Raw genomic sequence first — 21,018 nt, 5'->3', positions numbered from 1 at the left:
CACTTAGACAATTTTCTACCAAAACCAAATTGGTTCACAAGAAAATTGAGTACAAACTTCTATAGCATAGATTTAGCTTTTAAAGTGAACAAACTGCTAAGTCTTGCATTTTGTAAAATGAATAATGTAAATATGTCTTTGCATAGTTTATTTCAACAAAAAAATCCAGCCTGCTTTTATAATTATTTTGAAATATGATCAAATAGGGGTTACTTTTAAACATATTATCATACACAAATTATTATACGAGTATAATACAAAATGTATGCTTAATGATATCAAATATCAGAAAATGATTTTACTAGTATATTAAAACAGTAATATGATATACATGTAAGGCTTATTATCATTTAAGTAGTATTTCATTTCATTAGACAACCCTTAACAGGGATATTTTTGAAAGATTTTATTTTTGCATTCATTTTCTTTCATACACGATGCATTGATACTTCTATCATGTGAATAACATTATGAAATCTGAATTACATTGAATAGGTCTGCATGCAGACTGATAACGTTAACTATTTAAACAAAATGGGAGACATTATTAATTATAATATAATGTTATACAAGAACATGATGAAGCTTTTTTCCAAGTCATAGGAGTAAATCTACTGTCTGATCTTATGTAAAAAACTAGGGATGCAAACGAATATTCGATCAAACTTTTGATATTCGAATGTCAAAATCGGTATTTGAATATTCAAAGAAAAATGTTGAACAAATAAAATAAAAAAACCTTTGACCTACAACGCTGCTATTGTGTATAAAGTTTGTTTGTCATGTTTTTACAATGATTGGCCCCTAATGCCAGAGGTGTGAATGTGATGACAATACATTAAACACCCGTCATATGTCATTTTGGGACATATTGTCGGGTACTATAAAATGTCCCCGTAATTTTACAACTGGCTATTGGACAAGTGACACCAAAAAATAACTTATTTTCGGTAAATTTAAATGCCTTTGCCAATTAAGGATTAATGGAAACGGCATCACACTAATGTGCTGTCTTGGTTGCAAATAAAGCTGTGCAACATTGCTCAAATCGCCGTGATACTATGTATGGCATATGCTACAATAAGGCCAGAGTTTTTATATTTTTAGATTTACGGGAGCGCCGTACCTAAATATTGCAAAACCCAAATAAAAATAAAATTCATTTTCGTAGTTTTATTTTTATTTTTTCCGACGAACGTTGCTCCAATGTTAAGAAGAAAATAAAATTAGTGTTCTATAACCCATATCCCAGAACCAACTGGTGTACCAATTGTCATTAATTATAGGTCTTTTTACTGCATAAACCACGTAAACCAGTCGGAAATACGCGGGGAAACAGAACAGGTACCCGTTACCATAACAACGTCCTGTCAAAAGTGAAAGTAGTTTTTGTCATACCCCTTATTTCTCGCAATTTCTGCAGCTATATAGAAATGTTTTACAACAAAAACGTTCCGATGTTTATGTTTCATTAGTTAAATCAAACCATGGAGAACTTAAAGCGTGTTTATTGTGATTTTTTTTTTTATAAATTCAGTATGTTGTTCGCGTTTCGTGGAATGATTGCGAAACTTCCGGTCAAAATAAGGAGACAGAAATTCTTGGGTTGTTTTGTCTATTAAAAGTCGTTGGCGCACGTCGTATATTAACAAGGATGAATTGGATTACAGTGCAAAAATGTATAGCTTCTGGCAAACACAAACTGCAAAATGATATCGTGTTCATCATAGTCAAAATGGATATTTTTTTCTGAATTTGACTCTGGGGAGCATTGAACACACTACTTCACGATCACATATTTGAAGAGAAAAACACAAGGTATCGTGATATTCGTAGTTGTTAATTAGTTTAATAATGATTTAGAATTTAAATCGTTATAGAGTACTGAAAATGTAATAATAACATAGTGTGTGTTTCCGATAAAACAAACAATCTGAACATAAGATATCTGGCAGTCAGTGCAAGAAGTCAAACTTATCCGTTGCTTATTGCCAACGGGCATAGCTGGAATTAGAAGGATATTTTTCAGGACTGATTCTAAAATCAGTTCTTAGACCTGGTTTTTTGAAACATATAACACTTGTCAAATTTATCTTAATGCTCCCGAATTTTCTTTGGTGAAGTACATAAATGTAGATTTTGACTGTCTGTGTATCCGTAAGCCCTGTCAAACTTTAAAGTGAAGAGGAATTTCCATCAGGGCGTCGACTTTTTTTGGTTATTTTTTCTATATCAAAACCACATCACGGTAAATTGTCACGGTACTATTTTGTTAAAAACACATTTGACCTCCTTATTATACCGTGTCTGAAACTTTGTTCAATGTTTGATTACTTCACAATGGAAAGGATATGCTTATACTGTGGGCAAAAGGTTAGAAATGGCCATTTAAACTTCTTTATTACACTGACATGTTTCATAAAATCCATGGGTTGATAATATATGCACCTCATATGCATAGATGCATTCGAACAAATATATACAATTAATTTCAATGAGCGCTTGAACTCCACAGTGTTGAGGTCAATATTTTCAGTCATTAAAAGGATCTTATAATTATGCTTTTGAAACTTTATGGTGATCTATCACCCTTTTTTCAGCCTATGAAATAGCTGACACAAGTAAGGTGTGTTTTGTCTTCATGATATAAGAAGATTTAAAAAATAAAAAAAATCGGAGAAAAATCTGTTTTATTTTTATTTATTTCTCCTTCGGGACATTTTATGCATTTTATTTTTATTTTTATTTCCTCCTCCTTACCCAACTTTTTGAAAAATCTCCCGTAAATCTAAAGATAAAAAACTATGGCCTAATGTAGTTACATGTATGTGCTGTTAACTGTTTTCCATGTTTCGATGCACTGTTCTTGCTTTGAAATGTAACTGTATAGTATAGCGATTTAGGATATAATGCCTCTATTGATGTAGAATAATCAAATTAATATATGTTTTCGTTTTATCATTTTACTAGTTCCCGAATTGGTTTGATATATATAAGGTAGAGGTCTATCCCAGAACGAGGCTGCTCGTCCTACGGAAAGACCCTCCATTGGCGCATAACGCCATTTGAAAAGGAATCCATCAAATTTCACATTGTTTCTCAATATGAAGGCAGCGGAATTATTTGATTTTGATTTATGATTGTTCATAATGTTACCCTTTTCTATGTAAAAATGGGGAATTTCAGAGGCTCATTTGGGGAAATCAGGGTCCGCCGCGCGTAGTTGCTACGACAAAGTAGGATTAAAATTTCTTGAGCGAATGATAATAATAGTTAACTACAACTTCTTAAAGATGTATTTTGGTTATCGAATATTTGAATATTCGATCGAAAGAATTACCGAATATTCGAATATCAATTTTGCCATTCGTTTGCATCCCTAAAAAAACCATACAACAAAAATAGTGCCAATGAACAAATTTCTACAAAAACAAATGTTTCATAGCTTTCCACAGTGTGCATGTTTTTTACTCATCATTTGTTATCTCCCCAGCGAAAAAGGTTATAATGAGAGCAAAACCTGCCCATGTCAAGAATGAACCCTCAACAGCTTACATGAGCAATATGTCTTAGGAAAAGTTTCAGAAGATACTAACATTGTTTTTGTGGGCAAAACATCAACCAGCAGTTCATTTTATTTGTAAGGGGTAACATATATCTGTGGTTATCATTCCAATGTTTTTGTACTCGATGACTCTAGAATGTTTATTGATCTTAATGTTTGAAAAATGTACCTGTTCAACTATTTTTTTATCATTTTGTTGAAACCACATCTTGTCGTAATGGGCAATAAAATGGACAAGATAGACAACCCTTTCTTGTTCATTGACTATATCTTAAACATGTTTGTCTCCCCTGCTTTATGAACTCTTTATCAATGTTGCTTCCCTTGATTACAATGAAGCAAACATGACTTCTCTCCCTTGACAATGGTAGGCCAAGTAAGAGTGCAGGCCAGAGACGACTAGTTTACATTTCCTATCCCCAAATGTTAAAATAAAATGTTGGCAAAATGATGATTGACTATTAAAACCATACATTAGCATACATTTTAGCAACTTTACTCACAAAAAATGATAAAATCTGTGATGTAAAAAAAACAAAGTTCTTGAAGCTACATGTATGCCCATCCAAACTAGCTTGTTTTCTGCCAGTTTAAATATAGATATTGATGTTTAAAACAGTTTTGTCAATATTTCAGCAATTTCTACGCATGAAATTGGAACAGTATCTCTCTTTCCCGTTTCTAGCTATTTAGTAGAAAGACATGGTGTTTTTTTAAGCAAGAATACAGCATCTGATTTCAAGTACTTTGCCCTATCTAGGTAGCAATTAACAATTATATTATTTTCAGGAGTGGGCACTAACAATATTTCCCAGTGATCGGGATGGGACACCACTTCAGGAAGGGACACTTGATTTCTACTGCTCTATTTCTACTGGTCAGGTTTCCCTGAACATTGTTAGTAAGATATTGAAGAGAAAACTGAAACAAACATGCATTAAAAGCATTTTAAAAATGTAAATAGATTCAAATATATAAAGAAAAATTCTCATTGCTCTTTCTTGGTTTATCAAGGGGCCTTATTCAAAGTTCTTTAACCAGAGTGATGGGACTTCCACAGCAAACACATAGTGACCTTGAAAACATGTGTATCAAGTTTCATATCATTATTTATAATGGTTCCGATAGCTATGGCCAGCATTAAAAAAATAACCACAAAGCTGACGACATCGATAACACGTACACTTTGACAACATCGCTTTTCTACGTAGAGCAGACAAGCCAAATTAGGAAATTCAATTATTTTAAAACGTTAAAAATAAAAACAGCCCTAAACTCTGATAATAAAATGTGTGAGTCATTTTGTACTGAAACCTTAAAACATGACATGTCCAATATAAACAGGAAATCTCGTGCACTGATAAAGGTTGTGCAGGTAAAATCTAACCCTTTATCTAAGCCTGCATGTAACCTTTTATATTTATACATACAGCAGAGATTAACATTTTAATGTTTGCCGTATAATTAGGCAAACGGTAACCACAAGTGCTTGGCGAATTAAAAATTTGCATTATCTAGAAAATTAGTCATTTTGCGAATCAAAAGAGCTCCCCTCAAAAAAATATTTACAAACCTTTGAAATATGCGAATAAAGTTTTAAATACAAGATAAAGTTCTCAATACAGAAGAAAGTTTTTAAGTCCTTCATAAAAAAAAGTTGGTACAAAATGATATATCTACCCAACCATCTAGGTGTACTGGCTGTCTCGAAACTTAATAATTTAAGTTTATAATAATTATAATAATTACGCTATGGACACTTTTTGGGGAAAGTTTCCATCAATAAATGTCTGCAATAACAATCAATTGCGTAGTATGCGCTTTGGTACTCTAAGCTCAGACATTTACAAACGTGCAGTTTAAAGATCTAATATAATTGTAAGCAAACATGTTCTTTCATGTATTTTTAAATATATGTCTTTTTGTATGATGAGATTTACCCCTGGGGGCAAATATGTGTATATAAACGCAACTTAACCCACTTGGGTTGATTTTTCCGAAGGGGCAAATTTGCCCCAAATCTAGTGAGTGTTACATGCAATATAAAGGCAACAATTTATTTACCCCCTTGGTATTTCGATCTTCAAAGTATATATATTTGACAAAAGAAAAGGAAAGTTAGGAAGAAAATTAAAATGAAATGATATTTTGTTTTAAAATGAAACTAACATGAACATGTACAGGACAGTATGACAAAAGAGACAAACAGATTTCCTTATTATTTTCGTAAAAATGACTGCAAAATAATATTGGGAAGTGAATATGTGTGGTATAGCTTTGAAAATTATCATACATAACTTAAATTTCTATACTTTTCCAAATAAAATATTGGCATATTACCAGAATCATTCATTTTTCTAAATTGCCATATATGCGCAGTCAAAAATTATCCAAGGGGAAATTAGCCTGCATGAATTCATTTGCCACCCCCTGCCCATAATGTTTGGTATATAAATGTAATATTAAAGTTTATTATACTGTATTATAAAATGTATGCCTGCAAATTTCCTATCTCATTTAAACTGAGTGTATTAGTCATGTCTTTCAAGCTCTAAATGTCTGACAACTGGTAATTAATTGGTCTTAACCATGTCATGACAGCCTTGTGTGTGATTTACAAGGTCACAAAGTTAAAGCAGGTTGATATTACTGCTATGAAACTAAAATATCTCTGGCTTCAAGCCATCACACACACACACACGGAGCAAAAAATACGGCTGAATGACCGTATCGCACATGAGCAGTGAATTGACATACGGACACACAGACAGACAGGTGAATAAATTCAGACCGGCAGACACTTTTGATACGCACGCACGCACGCGCACACACACACACAACAATGACGGACAGACACACAGATAGACAGGTGAATAAATTCAGACAGACAGGCAATACAGATATACAGACAGACACACACACAACAATGATGGACAGACACACAGACAGTCAGGTGAATAAATTCAGACAGACAGACAATACAGATATACAGACAGACACACACACAATATACAGAAAACATACATCCACAAATGACAGACATCATGAGGCAAACAGACACACAGACAGACAGGTAGACAAACACACACACAGTGATAGCAGTCAGATAAAGTGCTAGCCTGCACATACATACGCACACACATAAGAACAAAGATATCATCTGGTATGGCAAACAATATATATGCGTTAGACAAAATTGACCTTGGGATTTATCATACATGTATCAAACATATGATACAACAAAATTTAAAACAAGAACCATCAAATTCTGTTATACTAAGCAATTGGATATATCAGATAGACTCAACCTGTTACCAAGTTTAATCAAGACTGGCAATTTATCAAAGCCAAAACAAGCCAATTTGGGATTATTTTTCTCCACTTCATTATGCCCTGTATATCAGAAACAAACAATCCTGGCGAAATTATAGCAATCAATAAAGTTGTAGAAATACGCACTCTTTTGGAACTCGTACAAACTGATAATAGACTGTATTATGGCAATGGAATTGTAAAGGTGACTCAAACAAACATCATGTCAAGTTGACCATAAATCTTCCTGTTTTAAGATTGATCTCAGTGAAGTTCTGTATTTGGTTGTATGGATTTTAGAGTAAAAAGTACCAATGCACACATTGCATTTCAGGTTATCAGGACTAAACTATGTTTTTAAGCACCGCAAATGCCAACGCCCGTCCATTTTTCTGTGTTGATTAAAGGGGAATTATTACCTAACTGTTTCTGCCAGAGTAATGTGACAAGAAAATATTATACATGCATGTACTTAAAGATAATCATAGATGACATGTATACCAAGTTTCAAACATTTTTTTTTTACTGTTTTTTGTTGTTTTTAATAATGGCCAGTTCTCTGCTTTTGTACAATGGCTAGCCATAATAGTGGACAGGCTTCCCAAGTTTCGAACTATTTTTTCAATGTTTTTTTTAAAGATGGCAAAATTCTATGCGTTTGCATTATGGTTACCCTTCAACAGATACATACCATTTTGTTATTTTCTTCATTTTTAAAACCTGTCTTGTTAATTGTTGAATTATTTTGTCCTTTTTGAATGTTTCTGATTTATTGTATATAAAAGTCTCAAGTCAATAACAGTCATTCCAAATCCTTTAATGTAATAAAAATATTTAATTAAGACATTATGTTGTGTACTGTTCATTCATGTTTGTTTAAACAATGTCTTACCTGAAGAACTAATATTTATATCTTATAAAGGCAATTATGTTTGGATTTATTTTTGTACACTTCCAAATATATTAATCAATTAAAGGACGGAAATGGTTTCTAAATTAAATTACACCAAACATTGTGTAAGATATATTTATCAATTAATAATTGATCCCTGCCCATATAATTCACAAACGTGATTGTGTAATCATAATATTGTATAGCCAACAAATTTCCCAGTTTTGTAATCTGAAACCATTGGATATATAATTATAATGGCCGTTGGTTAATGGTTACAAATTGTTAACAAACAAAAGTTTTGAAAAATGGCTTTTTAGGCTAATTTTGAAAAATGAGTTAGTGAGTTAAGTGAGCTCAATTAAATCAATTAGCAGGGGCCATGCAGGGTTTAAGTTAGAGCTTTAACAAGCAATTAATTGCGTTGAAAATGCCAGCTTTAAAAACGTTTTGTTGTAGTTAACCTTTGCTTTTACATTGTAAGATTGAATCTGGCATTCTCCAGTTAATATTTGATATTTCATTTCCTTTCAACAATCATTCTTTCACTCGTCAATATTCTTTGCACACTTCAATAAAAATGAAATATCAATGTAATAGACTAGACAAAATATATGTTGCTTCTCTTGACATAAAAGCATACAATCGGAACAGTTTATTACGTTTTAATCGTGAGAATATTAGTTTCAAGCTTTGTAAATGCAATATAGTAAAATTTACCTGACCTACAACTTATAGGCAATAAGACTGATCACATTAAATGAGTATTGAGCATGAGCATAAGAACATGGCTAATAGGTTAAGAGATTAAGATCTATATTGTATAACAGCAAAGTATGGGGTAATCCCATTATGTGACGATATTCTTTTAATGCAAAACCAAACTTGACAGCCTTATCCTTATGGATAAACTGTAGGACTCCGTTATGGGGGTTTAAACAATTCTACATTTTGCAGTACAACCATACAACCAACAACCTAATACTATTCCTTTAAAGTTGAAAAGTCTGTACTTAAATCATAACTTTCCTTCGTCATATATGTTCTGTTACAGTTTAGAAGATTTGATGTCATTGTGAGTATGAGAATCCAACCTGAGACCAATCTAAGGGGAAATGCAGACTTCACACAAATTTTTTTTTCTAAGGGAGCCATTTTGTGACAGAATTACTGTAAATTTTCTTACAGGCATGCCCAAATGCACCAGTGAATTGTAACCACAGCCCCCCAAGGTTTGGGGGTATACCAGGGATAACCAGGTAAATGAGCCGTGCTTTTACCTTTTAGATGGCTCTGCAGTGCCGGGTGAATGCGGTGGTTTTGTCTTCGCCCAAAATATAGCGGGGAATGGGCCTTACCTAGGGTCCCTGGGGTGCAGGGGGCATTTCGCGGGGATTTTACCAGCAGTTTGGCCCCGCAGAGCAAGGATTTTACCCGGGGTTGGCTGGACCGAAAGTCAAAGTCCCTGCTATTCCCCAGACCTGGGTGGGCAATGGTTACAATTGACTGGTGCATAATAGATGCGCGTGGGGTCTTTTCTTTGGTCTATTTTCCAATTTTGCGCCATTAACAAAGATTAACATAACTAAACTAAAAAAAAGTAATTTTTCTGAAGAAAAGCATTCCATCAGTGGCCATTTTAGAGCACCTGCTGACGTCATGCATTTACACAAAAAACATACCCAAATGCTTACAATGATAGGTGCGATAAAAGTCATTTATGCCGAAAGTTGTGTATTGATATATTGAAGCCCTGTGTTCGGTGGACTGTTTTATTGATTTACGCACAAGAGTGTGTATGATACACGCACGGTGCAGCGGATTCTGGTCAGTCTTTTATATTATTGACTCGAATTAAGCAGATTTTAAAAAGTTGCTGCATGGGGTAAATTCATTCTTTATAGTGCACAGGGTTCTCAAAAAGACGCGCGCCCTGCAAGTTTAATAGGACATTTACGGTATCAGCATAGGAAAACTGTGATGTCTTCTGATTTATTATCACCTGGTAGGACAATTATTGTTGTTCTGCTAAAAGGATTTTTATGTCAATTTCAGTTTCATAATACATTATTGTAGTTTTGCATGTGGAGTGATCATTGTATATAATTACTAAACAATCAGATAAGAAGTGTTTGTCTTAATTTCAGTTAGGAGGACTCAGTTCTAAATTTAGAAACCATTTATTTTCTATTGAGGTATTAAAATAACTAAAAACTTTTAATCACTAAGGATTTGGTTGTCCTGATAATTTTCTTAATGCTATTTTTTGCAAATTCAAAGGCTATAACGCTGGCGTTACTAAGTGCAGGTTCTCAACTTCATCACCCCATTAACAATCCCCTAAATTTTCATGACTCTATGTAATATAGTTTTGGAGTTTTGAGCAACACAAGTCAAGAAAATGCTAAATTTTACTAATTCAAGGACCATAACTCTTTATTAACTAAAAGCAGCAGGAAACTAGACCAAGGTACACAACTTCAGCACCCCATCAACATTCCCATAAGGTTGCATATCTTTAGGTAATATAATTTTGGAGTTTTGAGCAACACAAGTCAAGATTCCAACTTTTGCTAATTCAAGGACCATAACTCTTCTTTAAATGAGTGCAGCAGGAGACAAAACCCCTGGCCCCAATTTCTCGAAACTTCATGAGCTTAAAAGGCTTACACTGCTTATTTCACTAAGCCAAAATACATAGTCATAGTGATTTTTTTAATGAAAAAATGGTTTATTGCGATAATCGATACGATAACTTTTATCTAAAGTATTAAAACTTTTAAAGGAGTACCCGATATGTAAAACGCAAAATATTGAAAGACAAAAATAGTGGGTTTAGCTTAATCTTATTATAAGAGACTTAAGAAGTTTCGAGAAATTGGGGCCTGACGCACAACTTCATCACCTAAATAACATTCAACCAAGGTTTCTTGAAGGTAGGTGAAATAGTTCAGGAGTTTTGAGTGTCACAATTTCGCATAATACTTATAATTATATTGATGGAGGATGGACACACAGACAGACAAGGGTAAATCTATATACACCCACCCCCTTTTTTGTTGGGGCATTAAAATGGCTTCTTGTACAGATGTTGGAATGGACAACTCATCCTATAATTTCTAGTTCTTAGGATGTAAGTAAGATTTTGGCATAAAATACATACCTTTCAAAGTTACAACAGTTTTCATTATAGTAATTACCATATTTGTCCTTTAAATGCATAATTGAGAGAGGGTAGGTAAGTATCAGCCACCATTTTGTCTTCAGCGCACCATCTGATGTGTTTTGTATAGCCTGCTAATAATAATAAGAAGAAGCGAACAGAGAGGCGAGTTTGACAAGTGTCCTAGTGTCTGTATGGATGATTTAATATGGAAGCAATAATTAATTGTCTAAAGGAAACAGTGCAATGAAAGAGTAGCTTTAAATCATGGGCCAGCAAAACAATAAAATGTCTGGTGCACACAACTGATGACAGATGGATGTTAATTATTTAAATCTAAGGCAATTGATACTGTTGACGTTTAATTGACTTTCTCCATCACAAATCAGATAACCGCTTAGTATTTACTATTGTAATGTTAGACATTTAGTTAATAGTTCAACAGAATTTAAACAGACTCGTATAGTGAATATGCATGTATTAAATAATGCACCTATAAATGTTTGGGTAGAAGCTAAGACCCAAAGGAACCACCAGGATGTCTATAATGCCCCCGCTTCCCCTTTCCCCCGCCTCCTCTTCACTCCAGTGGGGCAAAACACCCACATACAAGTCAGGATACAAACCAGGGATATTATTTAGTTATGAGGCCAAAAAGAACTTAGACACCGTACAAATATATTAAATTTAGTACATGTTGAAAATCAGACGTTGTACGTGTATGTCTAAGAACTTAAAAGATGAAAATAAAATATTTTCTCCTATATAAATTATTCATTTCCACAGTACTTGCTCCAAGATTTTTTCCCAATGATACAGTCCAGTCATGCCTAACTATAGTTTATTAGAGGGATCGGGATCGTTCCAGAGGCCCCTGGTTCCTCTGCTGCAATCTCTGTCTCTGACTTGCATGTAATAGCCAATGACAAATTGCCGGAAATTACAAAGACTACTCATGGACAGACAATGAGCGATGGCTTTCTCACTTCCAAGAAATACGTGTCAAGAAAACACTCCTATCTTATACTGGACATCGCAAAAGCTATTAGCTAGCAATTATTCTTCAGTAGATAAAAGAGTAAATTTTGCAAAACCAAACTAGATTGGAAGAACAAAATGGGCGCACTGTATTGGGTATTGGCTTTATTAAGCAGGGACAGTGTATATTGTGGCAAAAATAGGCAAATATAAAAGCTCTTCACGTACATGCATGTTATAAAAAAAGATTCATTCGAGAGTCAGACTCTGATAAAAAAACAACAACCAAAAACCGACCTGTAATAAATGAATGAATGAATGTTATATAGCTTGCTTGCAAGGTACTTATTTCTACAATGCTAATTAGGAAATAATCAAAACAAGGTCTGAGCTAGCTATGGACAAAAAGCATTCATTTGAATTTGAAAACAACACGTGCTAGTCAATATACATGTATGACGCCAGGCAATTAAGAAAACAAAATAGATCTGGTCCTGCATATTTTAATTGCAATGCAAGTAATTAAGAAAACAAAGAACATGCATATGCGCGTTATGGCCAATTAAACAAGCTGCTTGAAAGAGTAGGAAAAACAACTTGTTGATCATGAGTTCATCTGAGATCACAGATAGTCATAATGTTTATAGGTGTTCATACTCGGTACATTATGACATATTATGACATAATAGCTGACATGAGAGTACTGGCAAATGTAGAATTTTGCCAGAAAAGAAAGGTAAGCACTCCAAATTACCTTCATTTTAGAAGAAATATAATATCATGATTTCTTTTATCTCAGAAAAAATATCATTAAATAGATAATGTGAGGATGAGCCTAGATGATTCCATTGCTATTATAAATCCAGATCAACACCTTGGAACTAGAAATGCTCCGAGGTTATACTGGTATAGGTAACCTCTCACCTGCATTCGATTTCAACGTTATTAAATTCTGTGGTTTATATTTTTTTGAAATATAAAATTCATTGAACTGATACAGGCTTGTATCTTAAGGCAAATGTTGTGGTTGAAAAATAAATCTTAAGGTTCTCGAGGTTTTACTACCCTCACATTTCGCAAGCCATGGGCATGCATGCTGAAACGGAAATATGCACAATCCCACATAATGGGGCTACTATAAAATAGTTGTTTATGGCGCGTTCAAAATAAGGAAAGGATATTACATGACAGAGCTTTTCCTACTTTAAAATTAATTACATTCAAAACCAAATATATAAACAAACATTTAACGTTCAAACTGATTTAAAACTTGTCAATGCTTACATTCAGAATAGTGAGTCTTACATGCTACCCTCATGTTCTGACCAATAACCTTAAGTAATAAGTTTATGTAAATATCTTGAACATTTTTAGTTATGGGACACTGTGAGTTACATGCAGGCTATGCCAATGCCTTAAATGATTAAATTTACAAACAGACCACCTAAAATGGTTGCAGCTTTAACAGAAATCACTACATTATAATCACCAGTCCTCATCCAACAACAACATGAGTACATATTGGCAGCAAGGAAAAACATCACTTTAGAGGTTAGTGAATTGGTAATTACTTGCATAAATATTTTCCCAATTATCTGATAAAAGCGGTAATCATTGGAAAAGATTAATGGTCCAAATGTATAAACAAATGAACGCTTTTGGCGAACAACATAAAAGCTTTCTTTGTACACACAGACAGTACCATTCCAATAGGAATGATATATCGGTACATTTTTGGTTTCATTCATGTCTAGGGAATAGGGTGCTTCTGCCAATTTAATGGGGGAACTTTTGCATTATTATGCCTTTTAGAAAAGCAAGAAAAAACATAGTTCATGCTATATAAATACATACACGAGGTTTTATCAAGAATTTTGATATGAATAAAATAATACATAACCTCTGTGACCCAAAGCGGGATAATTTTTGGCTGTTAGGTTAGGATACTATATACTTTTTGATAGCCATTCCAGGAAGGGCGGGAAGAGGGGGAGAGAAATGAATTGTCAATGTTTTCTTGTGAGAATACCCCCAAACTCCCCTGCCGACAATTGAACCAAAAGTATTTCTGTTTGGAGGGAGGGCACAAAGTCAAAAGCTTATGCTCCTTGTATGTTAAACCCTGGATCCGCGCCTGAATGCCACAAAACAGGCCCACAAAATGCCTTTTCATTTGTACTCAGTTAATCATTAGAAATCTGTTCAGTGTACTTAAATAATATTTTATTTTATTTAACATGTCAAACATACTTTTTAAACCATGGTAATTCTGACATTCACTTATAAAACAAGTTACACCTAATAACTTGAACAAGTACAAACTAATGATATTTAATGGATAATCTTACAATGTGCAAAACATGAATTTTACGGTACATAAAACAAAGGGAACATAATACAGTTACATTGGGTCAAATTTCAATTTCTAAAAGCAAAAATGACAAGACAAGTGTGAAAATTAACAGAACTTCAGAGAAATTATTCACTAAACAGACAATCATGATTAAATTAAATACAGTCATGTTGGTATGAAAATTTTTATTTCTGATTTCTATAGATTATATAAATATCTTGATGAGTTCATGTTTATTTAACGAAAATGATATTAGTTTACATGCCCAACATATTTCCTTAGTGTATTTATAGTAAATTCAGTATTAAATATGAAAACCATTTCAAGAAACTTTTGTAATAATTATTTAAAACTATAAGCTTGATGTTCCAAAAATATAATTGTTTATAGCTTAGTTTTGATGATTATGTCCTCTCTAAAGAAATACATGAGTATCAATTCAGTTTGTGAAAAGGACTCTGGAAGAATTAAAAAGCTTGGACTATTAATGCACCAGTCAATTGTAACCAGGGCCCCCAGGTCCGGGGAATAACAGCGAATTTGAATTAGAGTCCAGCCAATCCCAAGTAAAATACCCGCCCTGCAGAGATAAACTCAAAAGGGGGGGGGGGGGGGGGCATGGTTACAATTGACTGGGACATTATTAAGACTTGAACCAGGTACATCATCTCTGTTACCACATATATAAACACAAACTGGGTAAATAAACAGGTAATTTGATCAAATAAGGTGTGGATGGACAGAAACAACATTTTTTTAAACGTCAACATGCAATTTGTTTGCCTTAAAGACAAAGCTTCTTTAACAAACAACCATCATTTAATATGATACCAAGATACAGACAGAAATCCCCCCTCCCCTTTCTGCAAGACTGGCCGGCTGATCTAAATGTACGTTACAGTATGTATATGGAAAACATTTAAACTTCAGACATTTCAACGGTCTTATAACATAAAATGTCAATTCTATTTTAGGTGTTCAAACATGACAACTCAAATGTCTGTTAAAAAAACAACACCCTATACATACATTGGATTGATTCAAAGCAAGACATTGTCCTTTCAAACTAATTTGAATCAACAAAGCAAGCAATTGTACAGTATCATTACAAGAATGTTACTGCATGTCTATAAACATGTTGACGAGGCAACTACATTATGTTTTTACCTTTCATTGTCCTTGGTCAACAAGGTCTTCTGCAGCTCAGCATTATCGCTTTGCAGTTTTCTGACTGTCTGTTCCAGTGTTTCTATTTTTTGGGACTGCATTAAAATCAAACCATCCCTTTCTTTGATTAAATCCCACAAATTACTGATACTTAATTCTTTTGGGGGCTTGCTCCCAGATTTAGGGGGCCCCATTTCCTTTGTTTCCATTTTCAACGGTATAAAGGGTTCCAACGTTCAAATCTCCACTATTTAACAACACTTCAAATCCACTCCAATTTATATTTACAACTATTAACTACATAGTATCCGCCATATTGCTTAAAATCAACAAATGCAACAAAATTTCTTTAACTCGCATACTCCGCTCTAGAATTTGTCTTCATTCAAGGAACACAAAATCGATACGACCTCATTTTGGGTTATTCCGATCAACAATTGGAATTCTGCGTCTAGTCTACAATAAGTCATTAATTGGTGCCAGACGAGACTCAATTAGTGCACTCAGTGTCAATTTGTTGACAAAACTTCAAACGAGGGTATCACGCGGAAGTGACAATGACGTCATTTTTTACAGGTATAGATTGCGTTGGAAAATCCCACCTGCCATTGGCCGAGGTACAGGTAAGGTAGATTAATGGTCTAAGGGAAGCAACTAGAAAATGACGGACATCTATAGAATTAAGAGTAGTCTCCCATTGACCGTGTTTTTAGAATAAAGAAAAATAAATCATATTTTTTCTGGTTAAACATTTTAATTCTAGTCCTGAGTATTTTAATAACGATATAACAAACATATTATCATTTCCTAACAGATTCTTATTCAATTAGTTAGTCAGCCTATATCAGGGTTAAACTTTTTTGATTTATTGTTCATATAATTGAATGATGACAATATTTTTCTATCAAGTCTTTTTACAATTCAATACATGATAAAACTACATTTATAATCACACATAAAATAGATAAATATCACAACCAAAAGGCATCCAGTCACTTCAAATGGGAATCATCAACATGTATTCAAGGGTTATAAAACCATTTCAGAATACATACATCATAAACCATTCAAGTGAGAGGCAGCTGAAACAGCTCAAAGTAAAACCATGGCAACTAACAACCATTTCAGCAGGCCAATACAACAAAATACTCATAATATTTGGGACACGAGCAAAAAGGAATGTGTAAATGAATGATCTGGGGTGGTATTCAATATAAATCTAAAATATTCATTGACTTAGTTCTAAGAACATTGCTTAATTAAATGTATGTATAAAAATATATATATTCTTCTTTTTTTTTTCCAATATTGGCTAACAAGAAAATTTCAATATACAATTGTACCCTAATCCTTAAAATTATAAGGAATTCATTTATTTTTATCTTAATGTAATACTATAACTATTAGGATGAAACTTTCAAAGGCCTATCACAGTATTAAGATGACTATTGGAATACCAACCCCTAAAAAGATGGTCGATGTATTTCAAAGAGGTATTCTGTCAAGAGTGTTGCATATATAAATACAAATAATCCTCATGATTTCAGAACTACATGTAATGTCATATTTAAGGACATGATGGTACTTAGAATAAAAATGCGTTAAATAAAGGATTGTTTTTCAATGATACACATAAAATTATTTCACAATCCTGGATGCTTCTTCATCAGTTATTATATTGTCATATCAAAAAGGCAGAACAGTACTTAAAAGTTAAAGCCAAATATCCCTGTTGCTACAAGGAACTAAGACAGTCTCATGGCTCAGCTATATTTCACCCACCAATGATACAATATTAAGTCAATATTTGAACCACTATCCAGATATACTTTAATTAATTGGCACAGCATCTTGCCAATAATTATTTTTCAAATATGTTAATCTGCAAAAAGTTCTAATCAGGGCCTCACAAAGTATGCAGCAATTATGGTCAAGGAACTAATGCACCTAACATTGGAAAAAACTGTGTTTTTATTAGATAAAAAAGAAAAATCACTCTGGGATATTTGCCTTTAGCTAAGCAGTAACCAAATTGACAGGATGTTTCGTTAAAAACAACACAACATGGGGAAAACTTACTAATCATACTAAAGACAATAGAAAAGAACTAATGAAAAAACATGCCTATTCAATGTCGAGTAGTTCAAGATGATAAAATCAAGTTTCTTAAAAATGGTGTATATGATTAGTGGTGTGTAGATGATAATTGTCCATAAAAATTCATTTCACAAAATGTAACAACTGTTTGAGATACAGAGTTTCTTCATTTACAAATAACAGATAAATGATATATCAAAATGTTGACAAATAATTAAGATTTGAAAAAGCATTTTCTGTATTTAGGCCCTGTGACGTTGGCTCATTCCTCAAAATTGGAAATATGATATATATATATATATATATATATATAGGAAAACAGCTACATAAGTTTGGCTCAATATTTTATAATGAAGTTAAAAAAAATGCAAAACAACTACTTAAAATGCTCTGAAGAAAATAATCGCAACATATCCTTTTAGTAGATAAAATGTCTTTTGTCTCTTCATAATGAAAATGAATTTAAATGTCAAGGTCAAATTGAATTTATAAGAGGCCACTTGGATAAAACAGATTTTATTGTGATGAAATCAATGTCAGTCTATTGATATGGTGGGGGATCTCCATTTGGAATTGGTGCTTTCTCGTGACCAGCAGAGATAACAGGACCTGAAAAAAGAAAAGACAAGCTTATATTGTCATACGCTACATCTTTTTACGTTGAGATTGGATTCTATTCTATTCAATGCATGTATTTTGATCTTATATCTTTTTAACGAAGTAATGCATTACAATAAAATAATCTAAATTCTATTACGGTTAAACAACAAGTTGAACCTATTTTCACAGGGCATAGTGTATGACAAAATATTGTAAGATGAAGTATTTTTGCTTAATAGTAAGTCCACGTCACAAATTGATTATTGGCCAGGGAAACTTCGTCAATCTTAAATATTCAGAAGTATATTCAGACCAATGAAATAACCAATATAAATAAAAAAGGAAACAATCTCCTTTTTGTAGTGCTATAGGCATATTCTTTCTAAAACAATTTGTAAGCCGAGATCTCATTGGATTATTTCGAACCAAGATTACATCTCTAACTTCTCGACCATTTCCGCACTGCATGAGGTGTGCCTCATGCGACCAATCAAGCAGCTGGATTTCACCTTATTAATAATTCATGAGTACAAGATTTTTACAGCTGATTTGCCCAGGGTATCATATATATATACCGTATAGATAATGATACGCTGGGGTGCCGAGGATGAAATTAAATAAACTTTGTCCAAATTGACCAATCAAACTACCGTTTTCAAAATATACATTATTTCTTCTTTAAATAGAAATATTGTTTAATTTTTTTTAATTATATTTTTTGATAAGATGGTTGCTTTTGGATGCATTCTAATGAAGAAGTAATGATCTGTTGAGAAGCTCCTAGCAGAGCTATAGTCCAGTTACTTCAGTACTATTATAGTTACCATGATCCCCATGGAAACAGAGCATTTGCCAATTTTGTTTTTTTGGCAAACAATAATAAAAACCTAAAGCAATGTACAACCTTAACTTTAAATAAATCATACAGTGTTCAAAATTAACTACTAGCCCTATAAACAGTTTGACTGCATCTGCCTTTGGGCTAAATTAATTGTAATTTCACTTTTTTCAGTAAGGCATACCCACCTTGGTGATCATAGTGTGAAGTCTTGCCATCAGCCAACACACACTTTCTCTCCTTGATCCCTTTCACCTCTGCATCATCAGCTTTGCCTGAGCAGCATCGTCGGATCTTATCCGAGACGTAGCCACAGGCTGAAATGTATTTATTTTAAAATTTGTAGTTCTATTTTAACATATAGCTTCAATAAAATCTTTACAAAATCCAACAATAATGGTAACTGTGTTACATATGGCAGTCAAAGTTTTCAACCTCAAGACATTTCAATCCTTTATCAGTAAGAAGACTCTTCAATTGTTTAAATTCACTTTCACCCCTACCTGGTTGGACTTTTCAAACCTGAAATTGAAGACTTTTCTACCCATTAAAAAAAAAGATATATTGAAGAAATTTTAGCTCCTATAAAAAAAACATTTGGCAATTTTTATTTTTTTTAATAAAAATGTATGATTTTAAAAAAAACAAAAATTTATCCACAAAACAAGTAAAGAAATTCACATGATATTGGTAGCCTTGGTGATGTTTATTTTACAGGTGACCTAAATTCTAGTCCAAATAATTGTACGTTGACGGATTTTTTTTAGATTTTTGATATGGCAAATCCTTCACGTACAAATTGTTTAGTATCAAAAGCGGGTAGTTGTTCCGACCAGGATTCCGGGTTAAAGCATATTGCGTCTATAAAATATAATAAAAACAAGAAATATTACCATATAATGTTATTTTATATTAGTTCCGTACACAAAAAATAAATATCCAACTTATAATAATGAGTTTGACGGCTTTTCTTCATTTCATTCTGTCAAAACATAACGATATATACATGAAGGGCACCTGCAAGGCTTTTGGGCACAGTTTTAAATCGCTCGGAACACTTCAGCCATGACCGAGTTGTTACGATTGTATAACTAGGTCTATCTCGAAGCTTTGTGGGAGGAGGCTGAGTTATTACGATTGTATCGAGTTGTTCCCCTTCGCATAATTGTTGTCTGTGTCAGTCAACTTTCGTTTTATTGGAATGTAAACAACTTGTTTTAATGCATTAAATGCTTGTTTAGTGCAAAATAACATTTCACGTACATGTTAAAATATGAATATAACTCTTTATGATCAATTTCAACCATAAAATACTTCACTTAAAACAATTTCAATATTTTTAAAACACCCCCATTTTTTGCACATTCCCGTTTAGACGTTAGGGATTGGAAGAATCCCGTATAACACGTCTATTATTTTAGACTAACCTAAATTCAAGCACAGGTGAGCTTCCAGACTATAACCAAATACACCTAAGGTGATTTTCTAGATTAAAGTCAGGATGGAAACTACCTAGCTCACAGGTGTCACAATAATGAAATAGCAAACATTGGGAACAAGACTTTAATCACTTTATGGAAGTCTTTAGGTTTATTTTTTTTCAGTTTAGAAGGGGTTGAAGTCTTGTTAGAGTTGAAATAGCAAAAAGGTTGAAAAGTCTTCGATTTCCTAAATGAAAAAGGGGTTTAAAGTATGGGAGTTAAAGAGTCCTACTTCTTTACAAACTATCCAACATCAAGTTACATAACAAATCTTTATCCGACAATGATGCATCCGAATTATACAGTAATGTTAGTTAACACAAATATAAATGTCAACGTAAAGAGATCTGAGACCCACCATTAATTATCAGTCAGACCATTGTTTTTCTTCTCGGTTGATACTGTTTTTAGGAGGAATATGAATACAAATTAAAAGGAATTCCTTTGTTTTGGTACAAGTAATTGCGAAATGTTTATGTAGGCTACTTCCGTATTGATCGTACCAAGAATAATTTTCACTAACACCGCCTTCGAGAACTACTTTTTCGCACTTTTGGTATTAAATCACTTAA

General features: G+C 33.2%; 1 protein-coding gene and 1 long non-coding RNA gene across 2 annotated transcripts in view; both read right to left on the bottom strand.

Annotated features, from left to right (window-relative positions):
- The window catches only part of LOC128217192 (IQ motif and SEC7 domain-containing protein 2-like), a 99,588-nt gene extending 83,640 nt beyond the window's left edge, over nt 1-15,948 (bottom strand). The window contains exon 1 of the mRNA XM_052924152.1: nt 15,431-15,948. Coding sequence (XP_052780112.1) covers nt 15,431-15,639 — 209 coding nt within the window. The 5' untranslated portion in view covers nt 15,640-15,948. The remainder of the gene's footprint in view (nt 1-15,430) is intronic.
- A 788-nt stretch (nt 15,949-16,736) lies between these two features.
- On the bottom strand, nt 16,737-20,964 carry LOC128217209 (uncharacterized). Its single transcript, XR_008258203.1, has 3 exons — nt 20,805-20,964; nt 19,154-19,282; nt 16,737-18,136 (listed from the first exon to the last, which is right to left on the bottom strand). It is a non-coding gene; the product is annotated as an uncharacterized LOC128217209 (long non-coding RNA).
- Nucleotides 20,965-21,018: the final 54 nt, after the last annotated feature.

This window comes from Mya arenaria, chromosome 14 (genome assembly GCF_026914265.1).
Source record: "Mya arenaria isolate MELC-2E11 chromosome 14, ASM2691426v1".
NCBI classification, from domain to species: Eukaryota; Metazoa; Mollusca; class Bivalvia; order Myida; family Myidae; genus Mya; species Mya arenaria.
Note: the sequence above shows the minus strand (reverse complement) of the source record. Positions and strands in the feature narration are given on the sequence as shown.